Consider the following 20221-nt stretch of genomic DNA (forward strand, 5'->3'; position numbering starts at 1 on the left):
GCATTTTGTTCGTATTTGAAAATTTATGCTGAAACCGGTTTTATACTCTTATTTTAGATGCAATTAATTTTCTGAATGTCTTTTAAGTGTATGTTCAGTCTAATGTGTTTTGTGAAAGTGATTTTATAATGAATGTATTATAAATAAATATACATATTTTTAACCCTGTCAGAAGTTGGCTTGGTTGTTTGAAACGCGGTGTGCTTGGAGAAATTTACTTAATCTTCAGTTCGTTTTTAGAATAACATGGTATGCATCAACAGTGTATAGAGGTGTATAGCTTTACATTTTGTATATCTCCTGACATCCCCCCCCCCCCAAATCACTTGCTTGTTGTTGTCGTGGGGGGGGGGGGCTTAGGAGATAGGGACTGAGGCCCAGTGTAGGGAATCAACCCTGCCTCGGTCCTCAGCCCTCCCCTCAACTAATTTTGCATGGCCTTTTCTTCTCTCCTTTTTCCTTTTCTTCGTCCCCTTGTTCTGTCCGCTTATCGTAATCGAGAACTCATTTTTGCCGTTTACGCCTCAATACTTTATCATAATGATCTCTACTCCCTTAACTCCTTCCCCTTCTAACAACTTTTACCTTATACTATACCCCATCAGCTCCCCTCTCTACCCTTTTCATTACCATACTACCCTCTAGTACTGTTCAATCTGTAACTTTCCCCAAATTAACTCATTCCTAATCTTTTTCGCTACTATACTTTACCATAGCGCCATATGACCTTTAATGACATATAACACTTCCTTACCTGGGGCCTTTGCCCCCAAGCCTCATGCTGTCGCTATATTTTGAATACGCCACTAATGACCTTAGATGTTGAAGCAAACGAAATTTTTCAATAAATGAACAAATGTCCCGACATGTTAGTCTCTTTTTTTATTATATTTAGGTTTCATAAATTTTTTGGTTTTCTACACATTAAGAGCTCGCAAATACTTGCTATTGTGCGTAATGAAATTAATGGTTGTCTATGTATTTACTTCATAAGTTCAAATCTAATTTATGTAAAGTTAACAACTGTATTTTTGCTGGGAAAGTCCTCGTTTCTATTTTAGGTAGCAAATCAGAATCAAGTAGGAATCTTAATGTTCATATAGTGGTTTTCTCTAAAGTCATTAGCGGCATATTCAAAATACAGCAATAGGGTGGGGCGTGGGGGCGAAGCCCCAGGTTAGGAAAATCAGTTTTCCTGTCTCTGTCTCTGTCTCGTGTCTGTCTGTTCTGTCTGGTCTCTTTTCTCCTCTCTCTCTAAGGTGATGTTTGTGGATTTCCAGAATGGCCAAAAACAAATGTGACAGACACAAAAGGTCACACCATTATGACAAAGTATTGTGGCGAAAAGGATAAAATGAGTTAATGATTAGGATAAGTGGACAGAAGAAGGGATGAAGAAGACAAGGAATAGGAAAGGCAAAATTAGTTGAGGCAAGTGATTAGGTCCAAGGCAGGGGTGATCCTCTTTTACTTTAATTAAATAAAACTGATGCCTTTGAACATACATTTAACCAGTTTTGCACCCAATCTCCAGTTAACTTGAAAAGGAGTCTACATCAGAACAATTGAAAATAATGAAAGTTGATTATTCAGTAACATTTGTATTCAGAACTATGACCATTTATTATTCACTTTTCCTGCGTCAGCATCTAAGGACATTAGCGGCGTATTCAAATTATAGTGATAGCGTGAGGCTTGGGAGCAACACCCCCAGGTAAGGAAGTGCCACATGACTTATAAGGTCATATGATGCTATGGTAAGGTTGAGTAACGAATAGAGTTAGGGATGAATTACAAGTTGTACAGTACTAGAGGGTACTATGGTAGTGAAAAGGGTAGAGAGAGGGAGCTGATGGGGTACAGTATATGATAAAGGCTGTCTGAATTGAGTGGGGAGCATTGTGTTGAAAACAGCAAATATGAGTATTGAAAAAAGAAAGGACAAGACAACTCCGTGCAAAATTAGTTGAGGTGAGGTCTGAGGTCTCCGTCTCCTAAGCCCCCTCACGACAACGAGCAAGGGATGGGGAGGGAACTATTTAGCTCCCTGTGAAGCTAAATGGAAGCCATATTTAGCCTTATTCCCACCCAATTTCTCCCATTTAACATTCTTAATCAATATAAAGTTTGAGTGGTTTGTCTTAAAATATCTTGTGCAGAACCCCCCCCCCCAAAAAAAAAAAAATTTTCACATGATACTCTGATATTCAGCCTATTTCAAATTTCTTTTTTGTTCAGTTGCCTTAAACTCCTTAATCCTGTGTTCATGCGAGGTCGTAAGCACTCCATTTAAAATTCTACCACCTGCCATTATTTTGCATGGCATATCCAACAGTAACGTACCAATGCCCCAAACATAGATTGTTACACTATTGTCATGGCCAAACTAAACTTATCAAACCTCAACCTGACAGCTTAATTTTTGCTAAAACCCCGTAATAATTTTGGCACCACTATGCATAACAATTCCCATCAGTGGTTGTTCTCTTATCCTGTGTACAATAATATTGTATAGTTTTCTGCTACTTTCTATATTAGTATTTATTGTTGTTTGATAATCCGAGATTCACTTTGTGCAATTGGAAAGTGCTCTCTTCCTTCAACTTTTGATATTCTGCCACTAGGCATTTTCTCGTGTTTCTTTATTTTTGTTACTGCAGTCCCTGTATCTTTCTTAAATACTCCTATGATTTTAATAAACTAAAATGCAAAATTAATCATGCAATCACTTTCAAGTGAGCTTTAGTTTTTCTACATCTATATACATCATGAAGACGAGATGTAATAAACATAAACAACTTATATATAATAAAATATTAAAAGAAAAATATATTCACAGTACTTTCATGTAAGAGATACTAGAGGGGTATGCATATATTCACGTCAATATTTGAAGGAAATCTATCCTTCTGCTATCCAAAATAAAGCCATATCCAGGAGTGCGCACATGCCTATTAAATAATGTCAAAGGTGGCTGAGCAACCAATTCCTCTTGCAAACTGGTTGTTTTGTCACTACTCGGGACATGCATAACAAATCATGCTTACTCTCTGGACATGGCTTATTGTATCAGTTCAGCAATACTATCAAGTTTATTTAAATAAAGAAATCAATATCTGAAATATACTTTAGTGTGTGGTCTCTAAAAACTCAATTCACTGAAGATCATCTGTATTGCTATCAATGAGTTACTATTTGCAGTTATTTTAAATGTTCCTTAGAAAACTTGGCTACTTCTATTTCTATGAGAACAATGTAACAAACCTCAATGATAATTATAACATTTGACTGCATATATTTCTTTAAATGTAAATATACTATAATTCTCAAAAGAAAACTTCAGTTTTGATTTTTTGAATGTTTATGCAACACTGTGAAAATCAAGATTCACATATTGAATCTTTCTCTCACCGTCAATATTTACATTTAAAAAAGAATAAAAATAAATAAAATGAACAAGTAAAAAGCAAATTCAAATGTACATCACCTATCACTATTATAAAACACTAAAAATACTTTTAAAATAAGCAAGAAGCCTACTACAAATTCTAATGAGTGGGAAAATGAATAAGATATCCAGTTAAATGGATCGCTTTCTCTTTATTTCATAGTGGGAATAAATGTTTTCTTCTACATTTGTTAAGATATGTAAACTGAAATGTTGTCTTTGGATAATATCATTAAAGTGTTTCAATCACTGTCACTTGGGTGTAAGGGAGAGAAAGGATACGAGGCAGAAGAAAGGAAATGAAATTAAAAGTGTGAAGTTACCACACAGTTTCTAAGATAAGTCTAGTTGAGCAAGACAGTTCTATGCGTGCAGCATACTGTAAGTACTAGTTGGTGAGGCGAAGAGTACAGAATAGCCTCCCTTTTTACCATTTTTTCTCCCAATTCCTAAAATCCAAAATATTATACATCCCAAAATGAAGTAGTTAACACTAACTGTTGGCAATGTATCTATATAGTAATAATAATAATGTTCATAAGTAAATAGATCTGCTATCTAAATAAACAAAGATGAGATAAATAATATCAAACTCAACATGCATTAATGACTGTTGTTTAAATATACCATACATACATTATCAAATGCCTAAATCAAATTTTCAGATAAAACTACAATAAGTTACAAAAACTGCCATTTTACCTGTAAGGTTTGCAAGGTACATTAATACAGTCAAGAGCAGACAGCAGTATCATGTATCTTTAGGATTTCTCTTTATTTTTCTAAGCTTACTTTGTCTATCATAAGCTAGCTCATAAGGATTGCAAAGTAACACACACTCCAGGAGACATTGAGTTTATTGCAATAAGACAACTACACAAGGTGTGTTGAACTTGCTGCTAAGAGTGTTGAGGAGGGGGCGAGGCCCCTCACTCGCTCTGGATCAGTATAAAAGCTGAGGGGTCTAAAAGAGTCCATCCATTCAATAGTGTGGGGCCAATTAAAATTAAAAGACTGTGACGTAGGCGTGCCACGTGGGTGGTATGCAGGTGGGTTGGTTGGGTAGGCCGCAGCCAATATTGTAATTCTTGCCACACCCACTAGCTGCCACTGCCACGTGAAGCAACACGAAGCCTTCCCAGAGTTGCCCATACAGTGCGCTTTTCAACAGCGTAACAATGAGGAACGATATCAAGTCATACACATGGTAAAATGCCACAAGTTACAATAACATATTGGAACCTCAGCTAGCCAGACAGCATACCATCAGGGGCAGTGACAGTAGAGCATGGTGGCCAGGGGTGCCTAACCCTTTCCCTGAAAATAACAAGGGAACAGGTAATGGGTGTGTATTCTGTCGCCATGTGTCCCATAACATTAGCAATGGCCCCAGTTTCCCCAGGTTCCTCAGCAGCAAGTTGGCGCCATGGCCAGCAGGCAAGACAGCGTCACGGGTTACCCATGGCCTGGTCATTACTCTCTTCTCTATGGTGTAAGATTGGCAGGGTTCACCCATCATTTAACGCCTCTTGCACTTTGGTCACGCTCTTTACATTGTCAATGTAAACCTGTTTCTTATGTAAATGCCAGTAATAATGTCTTAGGCTTCAAAAATGTTCTTATATAGTGATCAGCATTACTTTCTATAGCATTTTCACAAGAGGGATATCTTCCAAAGGGTACACCCTCCTTTTCTTAAAAAGCTCATTTCTAACCCTACTCTGTAGTAGCTACAGGAACCATCAATCCTGAGCCAGTAAACCAAAAGAAATCATTTAACAACTAGAAGAGAGACTCATGTGCATTACACACTTACTTTCCTTTAGTGGAGTAGTATCTTCTTGTATTAAATAAACAAGCACAGGTGCCCTTCCAGTACCACTGAGTCCTTACTTAACTGACAAGATACAAAAATCAACCAAGAGTAACATATGCACCGTCCATATGCATTTAACACTTCTAAAAGAAACCATAGCATCAATCATGTCTATGTTTCTAGCACAGCGTTGAAAGCTTTTCAAATATGAGGAAAATAAAGTTCACTCAACATTACGCACTTTGCCTTTCAATAGAGAAATAAACCACAAATTCAAACTGTTCAACCACAGCAAATCTTGCCTCACCACTGGGTTTATCATTTCATTTACATTTTTTTTTTTTTCATTACTGATATAAATCTTCTTCCAAAGATAAGAACTTTCTCGTCTTAAGAAAAAATAATGGTAATAAAAAAAAGAAAGAATAACTTTATGGATAATTAAAACATGATCTTTTAAAATAAGGAAGAAAAAATAAATTCAAACTTCGTCACCATCATGATACACGGTCCATTGAATACCACCTGCACTTTAGGACAGCTAAATGCCTCGCTTCGTTTTTCACAGAAGCCTCCGCAATCACATGAGGCTTCATTTTGGCTGGCCATCAGCTGCTGTGGAGGGTGTAGCTGACACCTTGTCAACTGAAAGCTCCTCCTTGGTGGATGAAATTGACTCTGCTTGCTTGTCTTCTCCTTTCTTCTCTGATTTTCCAGCTGTGTAAGAAAATGGGTTTCTTAGTATATTTGTAGAATCAGAAACAAGTTCTAGCTAAAAATATCAAGCCTGGTCATATATATATACCAAAGCTGCTATCATCATGATAATATTAATAATAACAGAAATAATAAAGTAATAGTAATAATAATAGCAACAATAACAATATTATCATTACAACAATAATTACAGCAACTACTATATGGTGATATGAAAAAGAACAGCTGAAAAGAAAGCATAAAGCACCAAAAGAGGGCTAACCTTCCCGATTGAAGAATGCCTGAGTGGTGCTCAAAGCATCTGCCCTCAACTTGGCCTGTTGGGCTGAGCTGGGGGGGTTGGAGCTCCTCTGCTGAGACTGCTGCTGCTGGCCCTGTGACTGGCCACGGCCACCACGATGACTGCCACTGCTGCCAGAGCCCTGGGCTGCTGGTGGCCGCTGAATGGGGCCAGGATTTGGATAGCGCGAGTTAGAGGCCATTCCAGGAGTTGGGCCACTCAGGGTTTGGGTGCCCATGGGCAACTGGCCACGCAGACCCATCACCATGCCTGAAGACCTTAAACTTCCACCCATCATCTGAGGAGAGTGGTTAGCAGTTGCAATTTTGTGAGATAAAGACAAAAAAGTGAAGAGCCTGATCTTTCACAAGTGATAAGAAAATTGATCCATTAATACTACCCATACATCACTAACAACCTTTCTACTTTTAACTGTCCTCTTAGATACATGTCCTCCTTAAACTTTATTCTCAAAGTCCCACCATGTTGTGTATATATAATTATTTTCCCAAGAATAAAGAAAAATATCTGTAAAGTTTCTTCAGTCATACCTCTACTAATAGCATAAGGAAGATGCTAAGAAGTCAGTAGAGGGATGAAAAACACAAAAATAATACCACATGACCTCTCAAAATGAATGCAATACTGGGGTTGAAGAAGAAAAGCTACTGCCCCTCACTTTGCAAAATGTTAAACTCTACTTCTATATACTTCAAATAATACTTTTGAAAACAAATCTAACAGCTGCTTCAACTTCCTGAAGACATTAATCAAATATACTAATTTAACCCTTGAACCCATTTCCTAAACGGGTGGCATGTACGCACGTGCCATGGCATGGCAGGACTATCTGCCGGGGGCATGTATGTACATGCCATGGTGTATGTATGGAGATGCCAGTTATTTTTTGTTAAAATCACGGCAAAATATTATTTTTCTCCCACTGAAAGTGTGATTAAGTCGTTTTTAAAAGTCTAAATTTTACTATGAAAAAAAAAAAAAAAAAAAAAAAAAAAAAAAAAAAAAAAAAAAAAATCAACCAACTCCATGATGCCGCACACTGCTTATTTTATTCAGACTATAGACTATGATCAACTATGGAGTCTATATAACAACAAAATACCCTTCAGTCTCGATTCATCAGGAAGTTTGGCAAGTAGAGACTTGAGAAAATAATGAAAACTGAAAATACAACTATCTTCGCATTATTACGAAGAAAAAGGCATGGGATGCTGGTATTTGGCATGAGTGGTCGCGCATGCTAGGGCGACGATATAAGCCCCCGGCAGCGAGGCCCAGGCCACTATGAATACTACCCGTCGGGAAAGGGTTAATTACACTATCAGAAATCTCTGTCACTGACTCCAGAGGCTTCTGGTAACCGTCCTGCCATTGGCCTGGCAGTCCGTTACATGTAGTGGAACTTTCTACTCTGTGATGCCTATAGATGTACCCGGCACATTGAGTTGGTTATTATGACTGCTATAGGCATGGCTTGGCAATATGGGTTAAGGGTGCACAGACATCATTGGTGTCAGAAAATAAACCATTAAAAAAATGGCCTATTTCACTTCAATATCATCTAAGATCACTGTAGCAGGCACAGGAATCATTAGGGGCAGATGCCTGAGCAAAGTATGGCACAATGTATAATTAGGCTCCAAGAAGCCAAGCTCTAGCAAGTGCTTGATAATATCGTAATGACACTATCTTTGTATGGTAACCAAGCCAGGACTCCTTTGGCCAGAAAGTATGAGAAACAGGAGGGAAAAGGGTTGGAACAGTCACTTTTTTCACATTCCTAAATTTGTTAATTTTTTTTTGCAACCCATCAATCAAGCAAAGAAAAAGACTTAGCAAGGCAAAGCTGTAGCAGCTGGAAAACATTAGGAAAGTTTAAGAGACCATGTGAGAATAAAAAGAAAGGGGACCAGTGCCTCATGTGAAATGACACCACCATTGCTAGCTGCTCTCCATTAAGGCAGAGCATATTTCAAGGAGAGGAGGGAGAGGAGAGGAGAAGAGAAGAGAGGAAAGAAGAGAGGGAGGAATAAGATAAGAGAAAAGAGAGAGAGAGAGAGAGAGAGAGAGAGAGAGAGAGAGAGAAAAGCAAAATTTTGTATATTAACTAATTATCACAACCCCAAAAGAAATTACTGAAACTATTTTGAGCTTTTAGTGGCCCTAAAATGCTAAATCAATAAAATAGAAACCCTTTTATAATCACACAAGTATGTAATGTTTGAAGTGAATGGGGAGGGACAGCATGAAGAACATCAATACCTCATGCACTTAGAATACCCGTAAAGGAATGAGAAAAGTCTATTACCTGTGTTGTATTCTGTGACGTATATGAAGCATTCCTATTTGAGCTTTGGTGTGACAACCCAGGCTGAGATGCCATCTTTCTGCTCTGAGTTTTGGGTGAAGATATTTGTGGTACTCCAGACACTGTATGTGCACTACTGGTGCTGCAGCTGTTGTTCACAGATGAGGATATACCACCTGCAAGTGTATAGAACACATTATGACCAAATAATCTCCATGATCATATTTTGTAATAATTATTAGTGACGTTACTCAAACAATATCTCACATGTAGAGGTATATCATGAACTAATATGAGTAAACACTGCTAAGACTGTTAACAACAGGAGCAATTATGAATTCATGCATCTTTTGAAAGTGAATAAACAGAGGGATAAAAAAAATTAATAAAACTGTAGTCATAATTCCATAAACTCACTTGAAGTTGGGAAAAATGTTGATGAGAAGGAATTCTGCCCAGCTCCTGGGGACTTGAGCTGCTGGCGGGCAGTATCCTGAATGTTGGCTCCAGGTTGCAACGACTTGAGGAAGCTTGCAGGAAGTGTGGGAGCACCTCGAAATGGCTGAGCTCCCAGTTGCTGAGCTGCAAGGCTCATACTAGACCCAAAACCCTGCATTCCTACACCTGCTGGTCCAGGTTGAGACTGATTACCAAAGCCTTGTAGGCCATAGGCTGCAGGTGGAGTTTGCAGAGGTGGCTGTGCTTGCTGTTGCACTGCTGCTTGAAGGGGAGATCCAGAGGCAGTGTAGAACCCTGCTGGCTGCTGTGGGCCTCCAGGACCTGCTGGAGGTGCTGCGGGTGGACCTCCTGGGGCTCCAGCACCATTATTTGAGTAGAAAGAACTTGGCTGCTGTATTGTCTGAATAACAGAATTCTGCACACCAGGTCGCTGGACCAGCTGGGATCCTAAGAGACCCATGGGCTGACTGGGATCATATATATACAATTGCGAGGGCTGAGGACCACCTTGCAAAGCAGTTCCTAGGCCACTCTGCTGGAATGGTGTCCCCGCCTTAGACCCAATGGTACCAAATTCTGCTGTGAATTGCCAAAAGTTTGTGAAGAGGGTTCACTGCTGATGACATTAGGGAGTTTGAAGCTGAAGATATCAACACTGTATTTTGGTTCTGAGGTTGACTCTGTCCAAAGCCAGCAGGCTGTAAGCGGTATTGTGATAAGTTGTTGGTATAGAGATCAGCTGGTGTTGTGAGTGGTGGTGGTGTTTGCAAGAACATGGACTGCTGACCAAAAGCATTGCTTCCCAAACCTTGGCCAAGACCATAAGGTGGATATTGTGAAAACTGTGATGCTCCTCTCTGTCCCAACACAGGAGCACCATCCAAAAATGGCTGGTAGAGACCAGTCTGTGGCAGCTGTTGGTTTGAATTATACATCATAGGAGGTGAAGGAATGGTGCCACCAATGCCACCAAATGTAGCAGCTCCCCCACCCAAGGCTTGATAGATGCTGCTATTGGATGGCCCAGCTGAGCCTGAAGCCAGGGGAGGAGACAAAGACCCACTAGGGATCCCCAAGGATGATCCTCCTGGGCCTGGGGACACTGAACTGCTTGCTGCTTGTTGCTGCGGCTTTACCTTGCACACATTGCCAGAGCGGCTGACTTCTGCTTTGGCTAAGGATGCTGCAGCTGATGATGTATATGCTGCTGATGATGTGTATGCTGCAACAGAAGAGGTATAGACCATTCCACTGCCCATAGCTGCTCCCTGTTGTAGTGGAGATCCTCCTTGGTATCCACCAACATCTTGGGAAGGATCCTCACAACTCCCAACAGTTGCGGAATCCTTCGTTGTGAACGAGGACTCTAATGCAGGTGAATGATCAAGTCCTGCAACGCTATCCACAGCAGAGAAGCTAGCAGTAGAAAATGCAACTGAACTTGTGACATCTTCAGCATGTTCTGGCACAGGTGCCATGGTTTCCCAGACCTTCTTGACAGATGCAATTTTCAAGTTGAGATCATCTGTTGATGGTGAAATAGGGCTCTGCATACTTCCAGATGTCATCACCAGTGATCTTGGAAGGCTGATGCCCTTAGTGCTCACAGATCCTGGCACTTCTGCTAGCTCAGAATCAAATGTAAAGTCTAAATTCATATCAGCACCATTTTCTTCCACTTTAGTAGAGAAACTTAGTGGCAAGGCAATTGGTTCAGGCTTTCAGACTTCTTATCCTTCTCTTCTTTTATGGCAAGGGATGCCTCTGGAGAAGCACTCTTCCTGTCTCTACTTTCGCGTTGTCTCTGAGGCTTTGGAGCTTCACCAAACTTGGCCTTATACTCGGCACCTACAGTTGCATTTACGGTTCCTGCAGCCTTAAAATTGGTATTCTCAAAAATGATGGTCTGGGAGGGAACTGATGTCCCATCCAATGTAGTTTTATCAACCTTGGCAAAATTAGTTGGGTCATCACTTGGACTTGACCGCTGGCTACTGCCACCAGAGTTGGGCTGGTCACTGATTTCAACACCACTGTCATGGTTATCGAATGAAGGTGGCTTGCTTCCACCCTGGCTGACTCCATCTGTTCCTGCTGCAGCCTGGGAAGGTGAATTTGCTCTAAGTGTTGCTGTTAAAGGTTTATCCCAGGCATTCTTTGGTGGTGGCAATGAAGCAGAGTCTTTTACTGGGAAGAGTGTGTTGGTAGGAGATTCAACAGGGCTACATGAGCCAGCATTCTTTATAGCATTTATACGATTATTTTCTCGCTGCTTGGCTAGTCTTGGGGGAAGCTTACTCTGACGAGATCGCTCAAAACCACTCGACTTGCTGGATCGACTCTTCTTCTCTTTTGGTTGTTTCTTGGCATTAGAGGAAGGGGCAGGTCCAGACACAGTAGTTGTCCCTGCTGTTCCTGTTGCCTCTGTAACTACTGCAGTAGCAGCAGCAGCAGAGATGGTTTCTTCAGGCAATGGCTTGCCCTTTTCCTTCCCAGACTTACGTCTTGTGACTTGCTGAAAGCCATCATTGGAATCAAGAATATCACCGATGAGTTCAGAAACCTGTGGCTGGTCATCTACAATCACAACACCTGAAAATGAAAATGTTTTGAAGTTAATGTCATAGAACTCCTCTTTGTCAGAATATATTGTTATATCATTGATACACACAACCATTCTTTTTCTAAATTTCTTTATACACTGATATACTACAACAGAAAGTTATACTACACAGTGCAAAACAAATAATTCAAAAGAAGGGTCCACACTAATGTTAGAATTGGATGCAGCAATCTATGTCAAACATTAGTATTGTTGCTTTAGCACAAGTTGCCGAACATATTTAAGTAACCAATACTTTAAATGTCTAATCTAACTATATAAAAGAAAATATTAAAGAAGTAAAAAACTGATGAAATTGTGTAGCAATAATAAAAGGGGGGAAAAATAACTGAGAATCAAGGAAAAACTGAACCCATCATTAGTACTGGCAAAAGTCCAACATTAGTAGTTGCATGCTCTGAAAAAACTATGAAAAGCACAATGGAATTCAAAAACAAAAACAAAACAAACCCAAAATAAAGTATAAAAATAAACAGGGCCATACAAACATTTAGAATCAGCTTGGTGAAATAAAAGGCTCCAAATTTTTCCCTTAGCTTATGCTAAAGCAATCAAAATCACCTCACGAGGGCAACATTTGACCTTATTCAATTCATCATGAGTTGGTTGACATGGATTGTTGTGGAAATGGCAACAGAAACTACTTACTAGCATAATTATTCAAGTCGATGCCCTCCAATGGGTTGGCTTTCTCTTGCTTGGGCTTACTTTTGTTGTTGACTTCAGAGAGAGCCTGATGTACCATGTTAGGGTTTAACTTTATCTCATGCACTTGATTGACAGTAGTTTCATTTTTTGTGCCCTTTCCACTTGTTGGTCCACTCTTATTTCTTTCATTTTTATGGGGAGCCTTCTTCTCACCAAACCTCTGCTGGCTGGCACTCTGGGGAGCACCTGGGCCATCAACTTTAGATTCCTTGCCAAGTGAATTGCGGCCCTGGGATGACCCCCCACCTGATGAGGGAGCCCAACTACCACCACCGATCTTCCTGTCGGTTTTGCTTCCCTTACGATGGTCGGGTTTAGGGGCTGGGTTCGAAGCCTTCTCTTTGTTCTCCTTCCGAGCCTCAGGATCACTACTTTCAGATGCTGTTTCCCAATCAGCCTCTTCAGTTGTCTCAGGAGTCCCTTCTTTTACACCTGGCTTGTTTGCTGGCGTTAATACCACTCCGACCCCCCCAGAGCCCAAGACCGACGATGACACAGGTGTCCCTCGACCTCTCTTGCTACCGCCACCACCCCCTCCACCACCACCACCACCATTATTGCTGCTGCTGCCACCACCACCACCACTTCCACTGACGCCATTTCTTTGACGCTCAAATTCACGACGTTTCTGGAATCTAGGTGGCATACGGTCAAACCTACTCTGCTGTTGTTGCAGCTTGCGTCCAGCAGCATCTGTCTGTCCTGCCTCTACAACAGTTGCTTTACCCTCATCAGCATACCTGCCTTGCCACCACCACCACCACCACTAACACTGTGTGCTGGTGCTGACCGCCCCCTGCCCCCAGCATGGCCCTGAGGGACTGAAGCTCCTGCTGCTCCACCACCCCTGGAGCCTCCCCGCCTGGTTTCCCCACGCCCCCGGCCGCCACCTCGACCTAACTGGGAGCGCTCACCATCGCCGCTCTCCTCCCGGTTGTTGGGTTGAGCAGAGCCACTGTTGGTGTGTTCTGGTTGCTGCTGGCGTTGTTGCTATTCCCTCCACCTCCTTGGCTGTTCCAGTCTCCCTCGCAGCTGTTGCTCCAATCATCCTGCAATATGGGTGAATAATTGTATTATTTCTATTATTAAACTCAGTGTTTAATCAAATCTTTCGAGGCAACACAAAACCTCTATATATTATTTATTAACAATTAAACCATTTACCTTTCGTTCACGGTGAGAACGTGGGTGGTAGTCTTCATAGTAATATTCCTCATCACCTCTGTAGTTGCGCTTCTGGAATCTTGGTGGTGGTCCTCTTCCTCTGCGGTTGAAGTCCCCACTGCGACTCCCTCGGCCACCACGGTAAACAGGATAGGTGCTACCCCTGGGTCCACCACTGCGACCTCCACTTCGGGAGGATTCGTAGCGATTTCCACGGCTGCCACGACCTCCAGACGACACTGGTTTGCTGCCCCCCGCCCGCTCGGCACTCTCCCTCTCAGCCACTTCTCCACTCTTTCCCTCAGTGGTCTCTCTTCCGCCGGTTGCTGTTTGAGAAGACCCTTGTGCCAGAGTAGTGGTTGTAGTGGTGGTGGTTTCTGCTATGGTCCCGGCCAGCGGTTGAGGTTCTTGATTTTGCTGTGGCTGTTGCTGCTGTATTGGTGGCTGGTGCTGGATCTGCATTAACGGCTGAGGTTGCTGCTGCATCGGCTGTGGTGTTGGTTGTGTGGTGCCAATTGGCTCTTGAGGAGTAGGCACCCTTGCCACTGTTGGTGCTGTTCCCTCGGTGGCTGTGGTGCCGGTGTTGGTGGTGTTGGTGATAGTGTTGCTGACCTGACTCACAGTTACTGTTGTGGCTGTTGTAGTGATTGGGGAGGTGCTCTCGCTGTTTGTGGTGTTTGTTTGGCCACGCCCCATATGTTGGACTCCACGGCCTTGGTTGTGTTGTTGCCGGCTGTGCTGCTGGTGGTGGTTGTTGCCAAAACCGCTGGAATCGGGGCGGGAGCGTTCTGCGTTTTTTGAACGGCTCGCCCAAACATTGTCTCTCTGTTCCTTGGGATGAACCACTTCTTTCACTTCTATCTTCCTTACAGGTTCCCCCTGAGACTTTTTGAGTGTTGTCATGTTTTTTCTTATCTCCTTTTCCTTGTCTGAGGCCTCTAGTCTCTCCCTGGTGATGGGAGCTGGAGCATGAGTAGCACGGGCTCCTTCCTTTAGCATTTCACGGTGAACCTCTTTCTCTTCTTTTGTTACTTCCTCTTCATTCCCTTTGGGGGCTTTTCCTCTTTGACCTCTAATTTCTTTGGAGACTCTAAGAGGGTCTGTTCTCGACCAAATTCTTCACCCCTGCCTTCTGATCTGTAATAGTCATCATACTCATAGGTGGCATCGGCCCAGGAAGTTATCTCCAATTTCTTTTCCCTTGCAGGTGCACTTGAGGGCATCGCTCAAAGGAATCCTTGCTAGCACGCGAGTCTCTGCTGGCTCGACTGTCTCGGCTGTCTGGCCGCTGTGGCCTGTCTCGCATTTCATCACGTAGCTCCATCTGCTTCTCTGCAGCTTCTACCTCCTTGTCCCACTCCTTGTGCACCATGCGGAGTTCACCCGAATCATAATCTGGCTCCTTAGGAATGACAGGATCAACCTCATATGGGCGTCCCCATGACTCCATTTTATTGTCACTGCGGCGCTCAAGAAAGCTCTCGCTGCTTCTTTCAGAGCGTTCATTTCTATCATCAAAGACTTTACGGCCCTTGCTTCCTTCCCTTTCAAAGTCTCTGCCTCGGTTGTTCCAATCTTCACCATTCATGTTTCGCTGTAAACACAAGAGGTTATTCTTTTACCTTTAAAAAAATCTGTTTTAAAATCATATCCACATTCCAAATGATACTCAAACATTTACTTATAAACGGGCATATAAATATATACAATAATGTGTATCCATTTCATTCAATTAAGCAAATATTAAAATTACGACTAATGACAGATGAATCTTCAGTATAGTACTTAACTCTATCAATTATATGATATAACTTTCAATGCTACAAAAGCTTGCATGTCATTCTTCATGAATCAAATCTTAGCTTGATAAAAAGGTTGGAAAGCTAACCGTCTATCATAATCCAAGTCTCGCGGCTCAAGACGTTCCTCATACTTTTCATAATAGGAAGTTCGTGCCCAACAATCACGGTCCCGGTCCCGGTCGCGATCACGGTCGCGGTCCCGATCCCTATAATTTCCTTGGGAGCCTCGGCCGCGATACCTCCTGTAAAGAATAAAATTTGTCATACAGCTTTATAAAGGATAAAAAGTATTCCTCCAAAAATGTAAAACTGAAGTCAAGTATATCCTCAGCTGGTTAAAGGAACACTGGCTTTACAGGTAATCAGTTAAGCTGAAGTATTTCATTTCACTATTAGTATCAATGCAAACATTCAATTTAAAAATACTTGTATTCCCTTACCCATCTCTATCTGGTCTATCATAGAATTCATCCCTGCCTCGAGAGTCAACCCTTTCTGGTCTCTCTACTCGCTCAGGTCTGTCAATGCGTTCTGAACGATCTGGCCTGTCAATTCTTTCCGAGCGATCTGGCCTATCAATTCTCTCTCCACGGTCTGCTCGGTCAATTCTCTCTGAGCGATCAGGTCGGTCAATGCGCTCTGAGCGATCTGGGCGGTCAGATCTTTCAGATCTCTCAATCCTGTCTAGGCGCTCTGACCTATCGTTTCTATCAGATCGATCATATCTATAGTCTCTCTGGTCTGGGCGATCCAGCCTTTCCTCTCTATCATCTCTGTGACGTTCTGCTGAAAGTCCACTTGCTGGCCTCTCATCTGTAATTTCCCAGAGGTATCACTGTCTGTCCTCATTCTTCTCTCTTTACCTGTATCAATAAAACACACAAAAAGAGCAAGTTAGTATACTAACAGGTCCTTCATAAACTGAAGTCTATCTCATTTTAAAAATTATGATAAAATATGACTAGATACAAACAAAAAATGCAATTAACCTATCAGTATAATGATCTGATTATAAAAACCTAGCTCTGTAACACAGCAATCTTACATTTGCCAACACTGTAATGACTGTTTTACATCTTTTCAATCTCCTATCTCTAATAACAAATAGCTTTAAATCTTAATAACTATTTTATAACTTTTCAAACTCGTCTCAATCTATACAAATTTAAAGTTTTGTGTTTCTACAAAAAATCTGGTCACTTACTTTCATTATCCCGATTCATAAACCGTCCTCCTGCGCTTGAACCAAAGCGTGGTTCAAATAATGGAGCTGCCTGTGAATTTTGTCCACGAAAAGGTTGGCCACCCCCACCAGCACGCATCATCTCTTGTTGCTGTTGTTGTTTCTGGAATCTTGGAGGTAGCTTACTTTTGAACTGCGAGGAAAACACTGGCTGTGAATCCCGCTGTCCATCACGTCTATCAAAAGGTCTATCATACTGCTCACGTGGATGATCCCTGTAACTGTCCCTATAGTTTTCTCGGCGGTCTGGGTGTTGCCGATAGTCCCGCCCATCTCGGCTGGGAGGCTTATCGTCCCTCGACTCACTACTGCCACGTGAACGCTCCCTGACCGCATCAGGTTCTTCTCTCTCCCTTTCATCAAAAACCCTTGGATCTCTGGACTTCTTGATAACCTTGTTCTGCTCAAACCTTTTCTTTTCTTCATAGCGCTTCTCCTCCTCTTCATGGCGCTGCCTTGCTCTCTCCAGGGCAACCTGTACCTCATCTCCAGGGACCCGTTTATCACGCCATGAATCCTCTTCTTCCCTGGGGTGTGATGATGGTGACAAAGATGGTGCATGAGCTAACTGATGAGTAGGAGGATGCACAGGGGTGAGAGAGGGTGGGCGAGATGGGGGATGCACAGATGTGCTTGCAGGTACAGTATGAGGGGAGTTGTGTGCCTGCACATGTTGGGGGGGACAGCCCCGGTTCCCAGAATTCTGTGGGCCACCATAATCACGACCAGATCCTCCACGATAATCAAAACCTCCTCGGTGTTGCCACCTTTCAGGGTCACCAGGAGAGAATCTGCGGTCACGATCTCGACGGTCCTCAGCCATGTCGCGCCTATTGTCACGTTCTCGAGAACCTTGGGGATTTTTCTCTCTCATGGAAGATTCTCTCTCGGGTTCTCTAGACACTTCACGGCGTTCCTCTGACTCTCGGGCTATATCCCGGCCTCTGTCTTTTTCCCATCTATCCCTTCGATCTGACTTCCGTTCTGTATTTCGTAGGGTAGGAGTATCTTCATCTACAGTTCCTTCATCTTCACTGAAGTTCAATTTCTGGCTACAAAAAAAAAAAGAAAAAAAAAAGAAAAGAAAAAGAAAAGAAAAATAACAAGTTCATTAAAACTGCAAAAATTATTCCTTATTTTATGAAAAATCTATTGTACACATGACCCTTACAGACAGGTCATGTGTACAGCCATCAAAACAAACCACTTCTGCGAGGTACGGCTATATGCGCAGTAGTGTGCTAGTGCACGTGAAGCAGGAAATTCTACTACATGAAGGAGACTCCTATGTCTAGCAGCTGGACATTACCAGAAATCACAGGAGTTTATGATGCCAAGAGATTTCGGATACCCAGCAGCATTGGGTTAATATATGCACTGGAGAAAATATATAAAAACAACAAAATACACACTATGGAGGATGTGAATTGGCTATTTTATTCAACGAATGACATTTACTTGCAAAAAATGCCACAACCTTTTTAAGGTTGTGTGTGTGTGTGGGGGGGGGGGGGGGAATAAATAAATATATATATCAATCTATAAATAAAAAAATAATAAATCGATAAATCTAACAATTCTGTAGGAATCACTTAACTGAAAGGAGAATGAGGAAGTAATTCTGGTACATTTGGCAAATTTTATCCAGCTACAACCTAAACCTATATTCTCTTATGCCTTTTAGCTATATGATGGGACACATGTATGAAATGAGACTTATCATAATATATGGTATGTGCACTCTACAAACATCTGCTTGGTACCCCTTGTCTCCCTGAATAAAAAATGTGAATGCTTTGGAACCCAACAATCCTGCCTTTCTTCAACTAGTGAATGTATAACAAAAGAATTCTTGTAATGTATGGTATGTACAACCTCCAACACACACAACTTTCATTCCCATATCCTTGGTTATTCTCTAGTGTCCCTGAAACAATATATCAATTCCTCTTAGCAGTTTCCATGCCCTTTTATATGTTAATGCAAGTAAAAGGTATAGAATAAGAATGCTTTTCATGTCCGCCTTTCTCTTTACTCCATCATCATTATATATGCCTATCTTTGTCGTCTGTCTGTCTGTCTGTCTAATCAGCACAGGATTTACATTAAATGTTGCCTAATCTCAATGTCTATATACATCAAAGATAAAAACTGAAGTTAGGTAAAAGATGAATATTCAATGCCTATTTGCATCTGGACAGCAAGATATGATCAAGGAATTGTGGTCTTTGGAGGTGAAAATCAAGATGATATCATAAATTAACTGATCTCAGCTCAATGCTTGAGATTTGCTGAACATGACTAAAAGGTTAATTAGAAAATGTCATATTAAGGCCACTGATACTTATGACCTTGATTTCAACCAAAAAATATATTTAACAACTAATCACTTTACTTTAATTAGGATGCCACAGAGGCAAAATGTACAGGTCTTAAACTAAAAAGGTAAAACAAATAAATTTCATAAAATTGATACTTACTTATAATCAACTTCCGCTGCACTAGTAGCCCAGCCTTCTGTAACACATGGATCATCCTCAAACCCTTCCAGGGCCTCCTTCTTTATAATAGGAGGAGGCACAACTATATCTTCCTCACTGTTGCCTGAAGGGGAGGGTCCATTCCCTCTATACCTCTGGTCACGCACGTAGGGAGCACGAGGGTGACCCGGGTAATTGGGGGGAAAGGCTCCAGGGAAGCTATTACGCATTACTTGCTGAAAGTGAAAAAGGTAATTATTATTATTATTTTTTTTTCTAACTCGCAAAATGGATTTAACTTGTTATTGACAGAAAAACATGCATTTTATCTCCATTTCCATTTCAAGACATTTGGTTCTAAAAGCACTTTGTAGTCAAGGAAGTCAACTACTAGGCCTACCTTTTGCCTCTTCCCTTTCCATAATTTTATTGGAGGAAAAGAGGTCTTAAAAGGTCTATTTTATCATTATTACTATCTTTATTCATATAAAAACAAATAAATAGATGAGAACAATTTTAACCCCATCCCAACAAGTTACGTGTACACACGTTATAACAAACCGCTTGGTTCTGAGGGGTATGGATGTACGTGCAGTGATGCGCCAGAGCATGTAGCAGACTTCCGTGCCCATGTTTATGGCACAGAGATATCTGATACCCAGCCCCATTGGGATAAAAAAAAGATAATAGCTCTAGGGCAAACCTTTCTTAAAAGATTTATGGTATTGGGGCATATTGATAGTCTGATGGACGAGTCCTTGATGACTAAACCCTTGTGGAACAATCAGTGTAAGAGGAATTTTGCCTTTCAAAACTTTTAATTCTAGCCATGGCATACTTGAGACCTGATATTTACTGCATGAAATTTCTGCCTAACTAACATTGAATTCATAATTTGTCAGCTTACTGACATGGGGGGGGGGATAGCACTATATCAACCTAAATTTGATATAACAAATAAGAATACTATGAGGAAACAAATGACAAACTTAGAGGGCAAAAGTGAAAGTTAAACTTATATCTGGTGGTATTTTATTTATTTTTTACTTACTTAAAATAAAATACATCTCACTATCAGTTGTGTTGGCTAAAAATTATTGCTAATATATGAAACAGGTTTTTCTGTGTACTCAATAAGGAGGAACAACTCCT

At 41.4% G+C, this 20221-nt stretch overlaps 3 protein-coding genes across 3 annotated transcripts; all 3 read right to left on the bottom strand.

Annotated features, from left to right (window-relative positions):
* Nucleotides 1-5596: 5596 nt before the first annotated feature.
* On the bottom strand, nt 5597-10707 carry LOC119570008 (AT-rich interactive domain-containing protein 1A-like). The gene is made up of 5 exons (XM_037917932.1): nt 9729-10707; nt 9008-9628; nt 8591-8766; nt 6244-6559; nt 5597-5981 (listed from the first exon to the last, which is right to left on the bottom strand). The coding sequence occupies exons 1-5, from the start codon at nt 10705-10707 to the stop codon at nt 5857-5859; spliced, it is 2217 nt and encodes a 738-aa protein (XP_037773860.1). The 3' UTR covers nt 5597-5856.
* Nucleotides 10708-10727: 20 nt separating this feature from the next.
* LOC119570009 (cell wall protein IFF6-like) lies at nt 10728-14660 on the bottom strand. The gene is made up of 4 exons (XM_037917934.1): nt 13545-14660; nt 13282-13429; nt 12321-13124; nt 10728-11641 (listed from the first exon to the last, which is right to left on the bottom strand). Exons 1-4 carry the CDS (start codon nt 14541-14543, stop codon nt 10743-10745), a joined length of 2850 nt encoding a protein of 949 aa, XP_037773862.1. The 5' UTR covers nt 14544-14660; the 3' UTR covers nt 10728-10742.
* Nucleotides 14661-15431: 771 nt separating this feature from the next.
* Nucleotides 15432-19325, bottom strand: LOC119570007 (zinc finger CCCH domain-containing protein 13-like). Its single transcript, XM_037917931.1, has 4 exons — nt 19070-19325; nt 16551-17641; nt 15787-16209; nt 15432-15588 (listed from the first exon to the last, which is right to left on the bottom strand). The coding sequence occupies exons 1-3, from the start codon at nt 19297-19299 to the stop codon at nt 16031-16033; spliced, it is 1500 nt and encodes a 499-aa protein (XP_037773859.1). The 5' UTR covers nt 19300-19325; the 3' UTR covers nt 15432-15588; nt 15787-16030.
* Nucleotides 19326-20221: the final 896 nt, after the last annotated feature.

Source organism: Penaeus monodon, unplaced genomic scaffold (genome assembly GCF_015228065.2).
Source record: "Penaeus monodon isolate SGIC_2016 unplaced genomic scaffold, NSTDA_Pmon_1 PmonScaffold_2080, whole genome shotgun sequence".
Taxonomy (NCBI): domain Eukaryota; kingdom Metazoa; phylum Arthropoda; class Malacostraca; order Decapoda; family Penaeidae; genus Penaeus; species Penaeus monodon.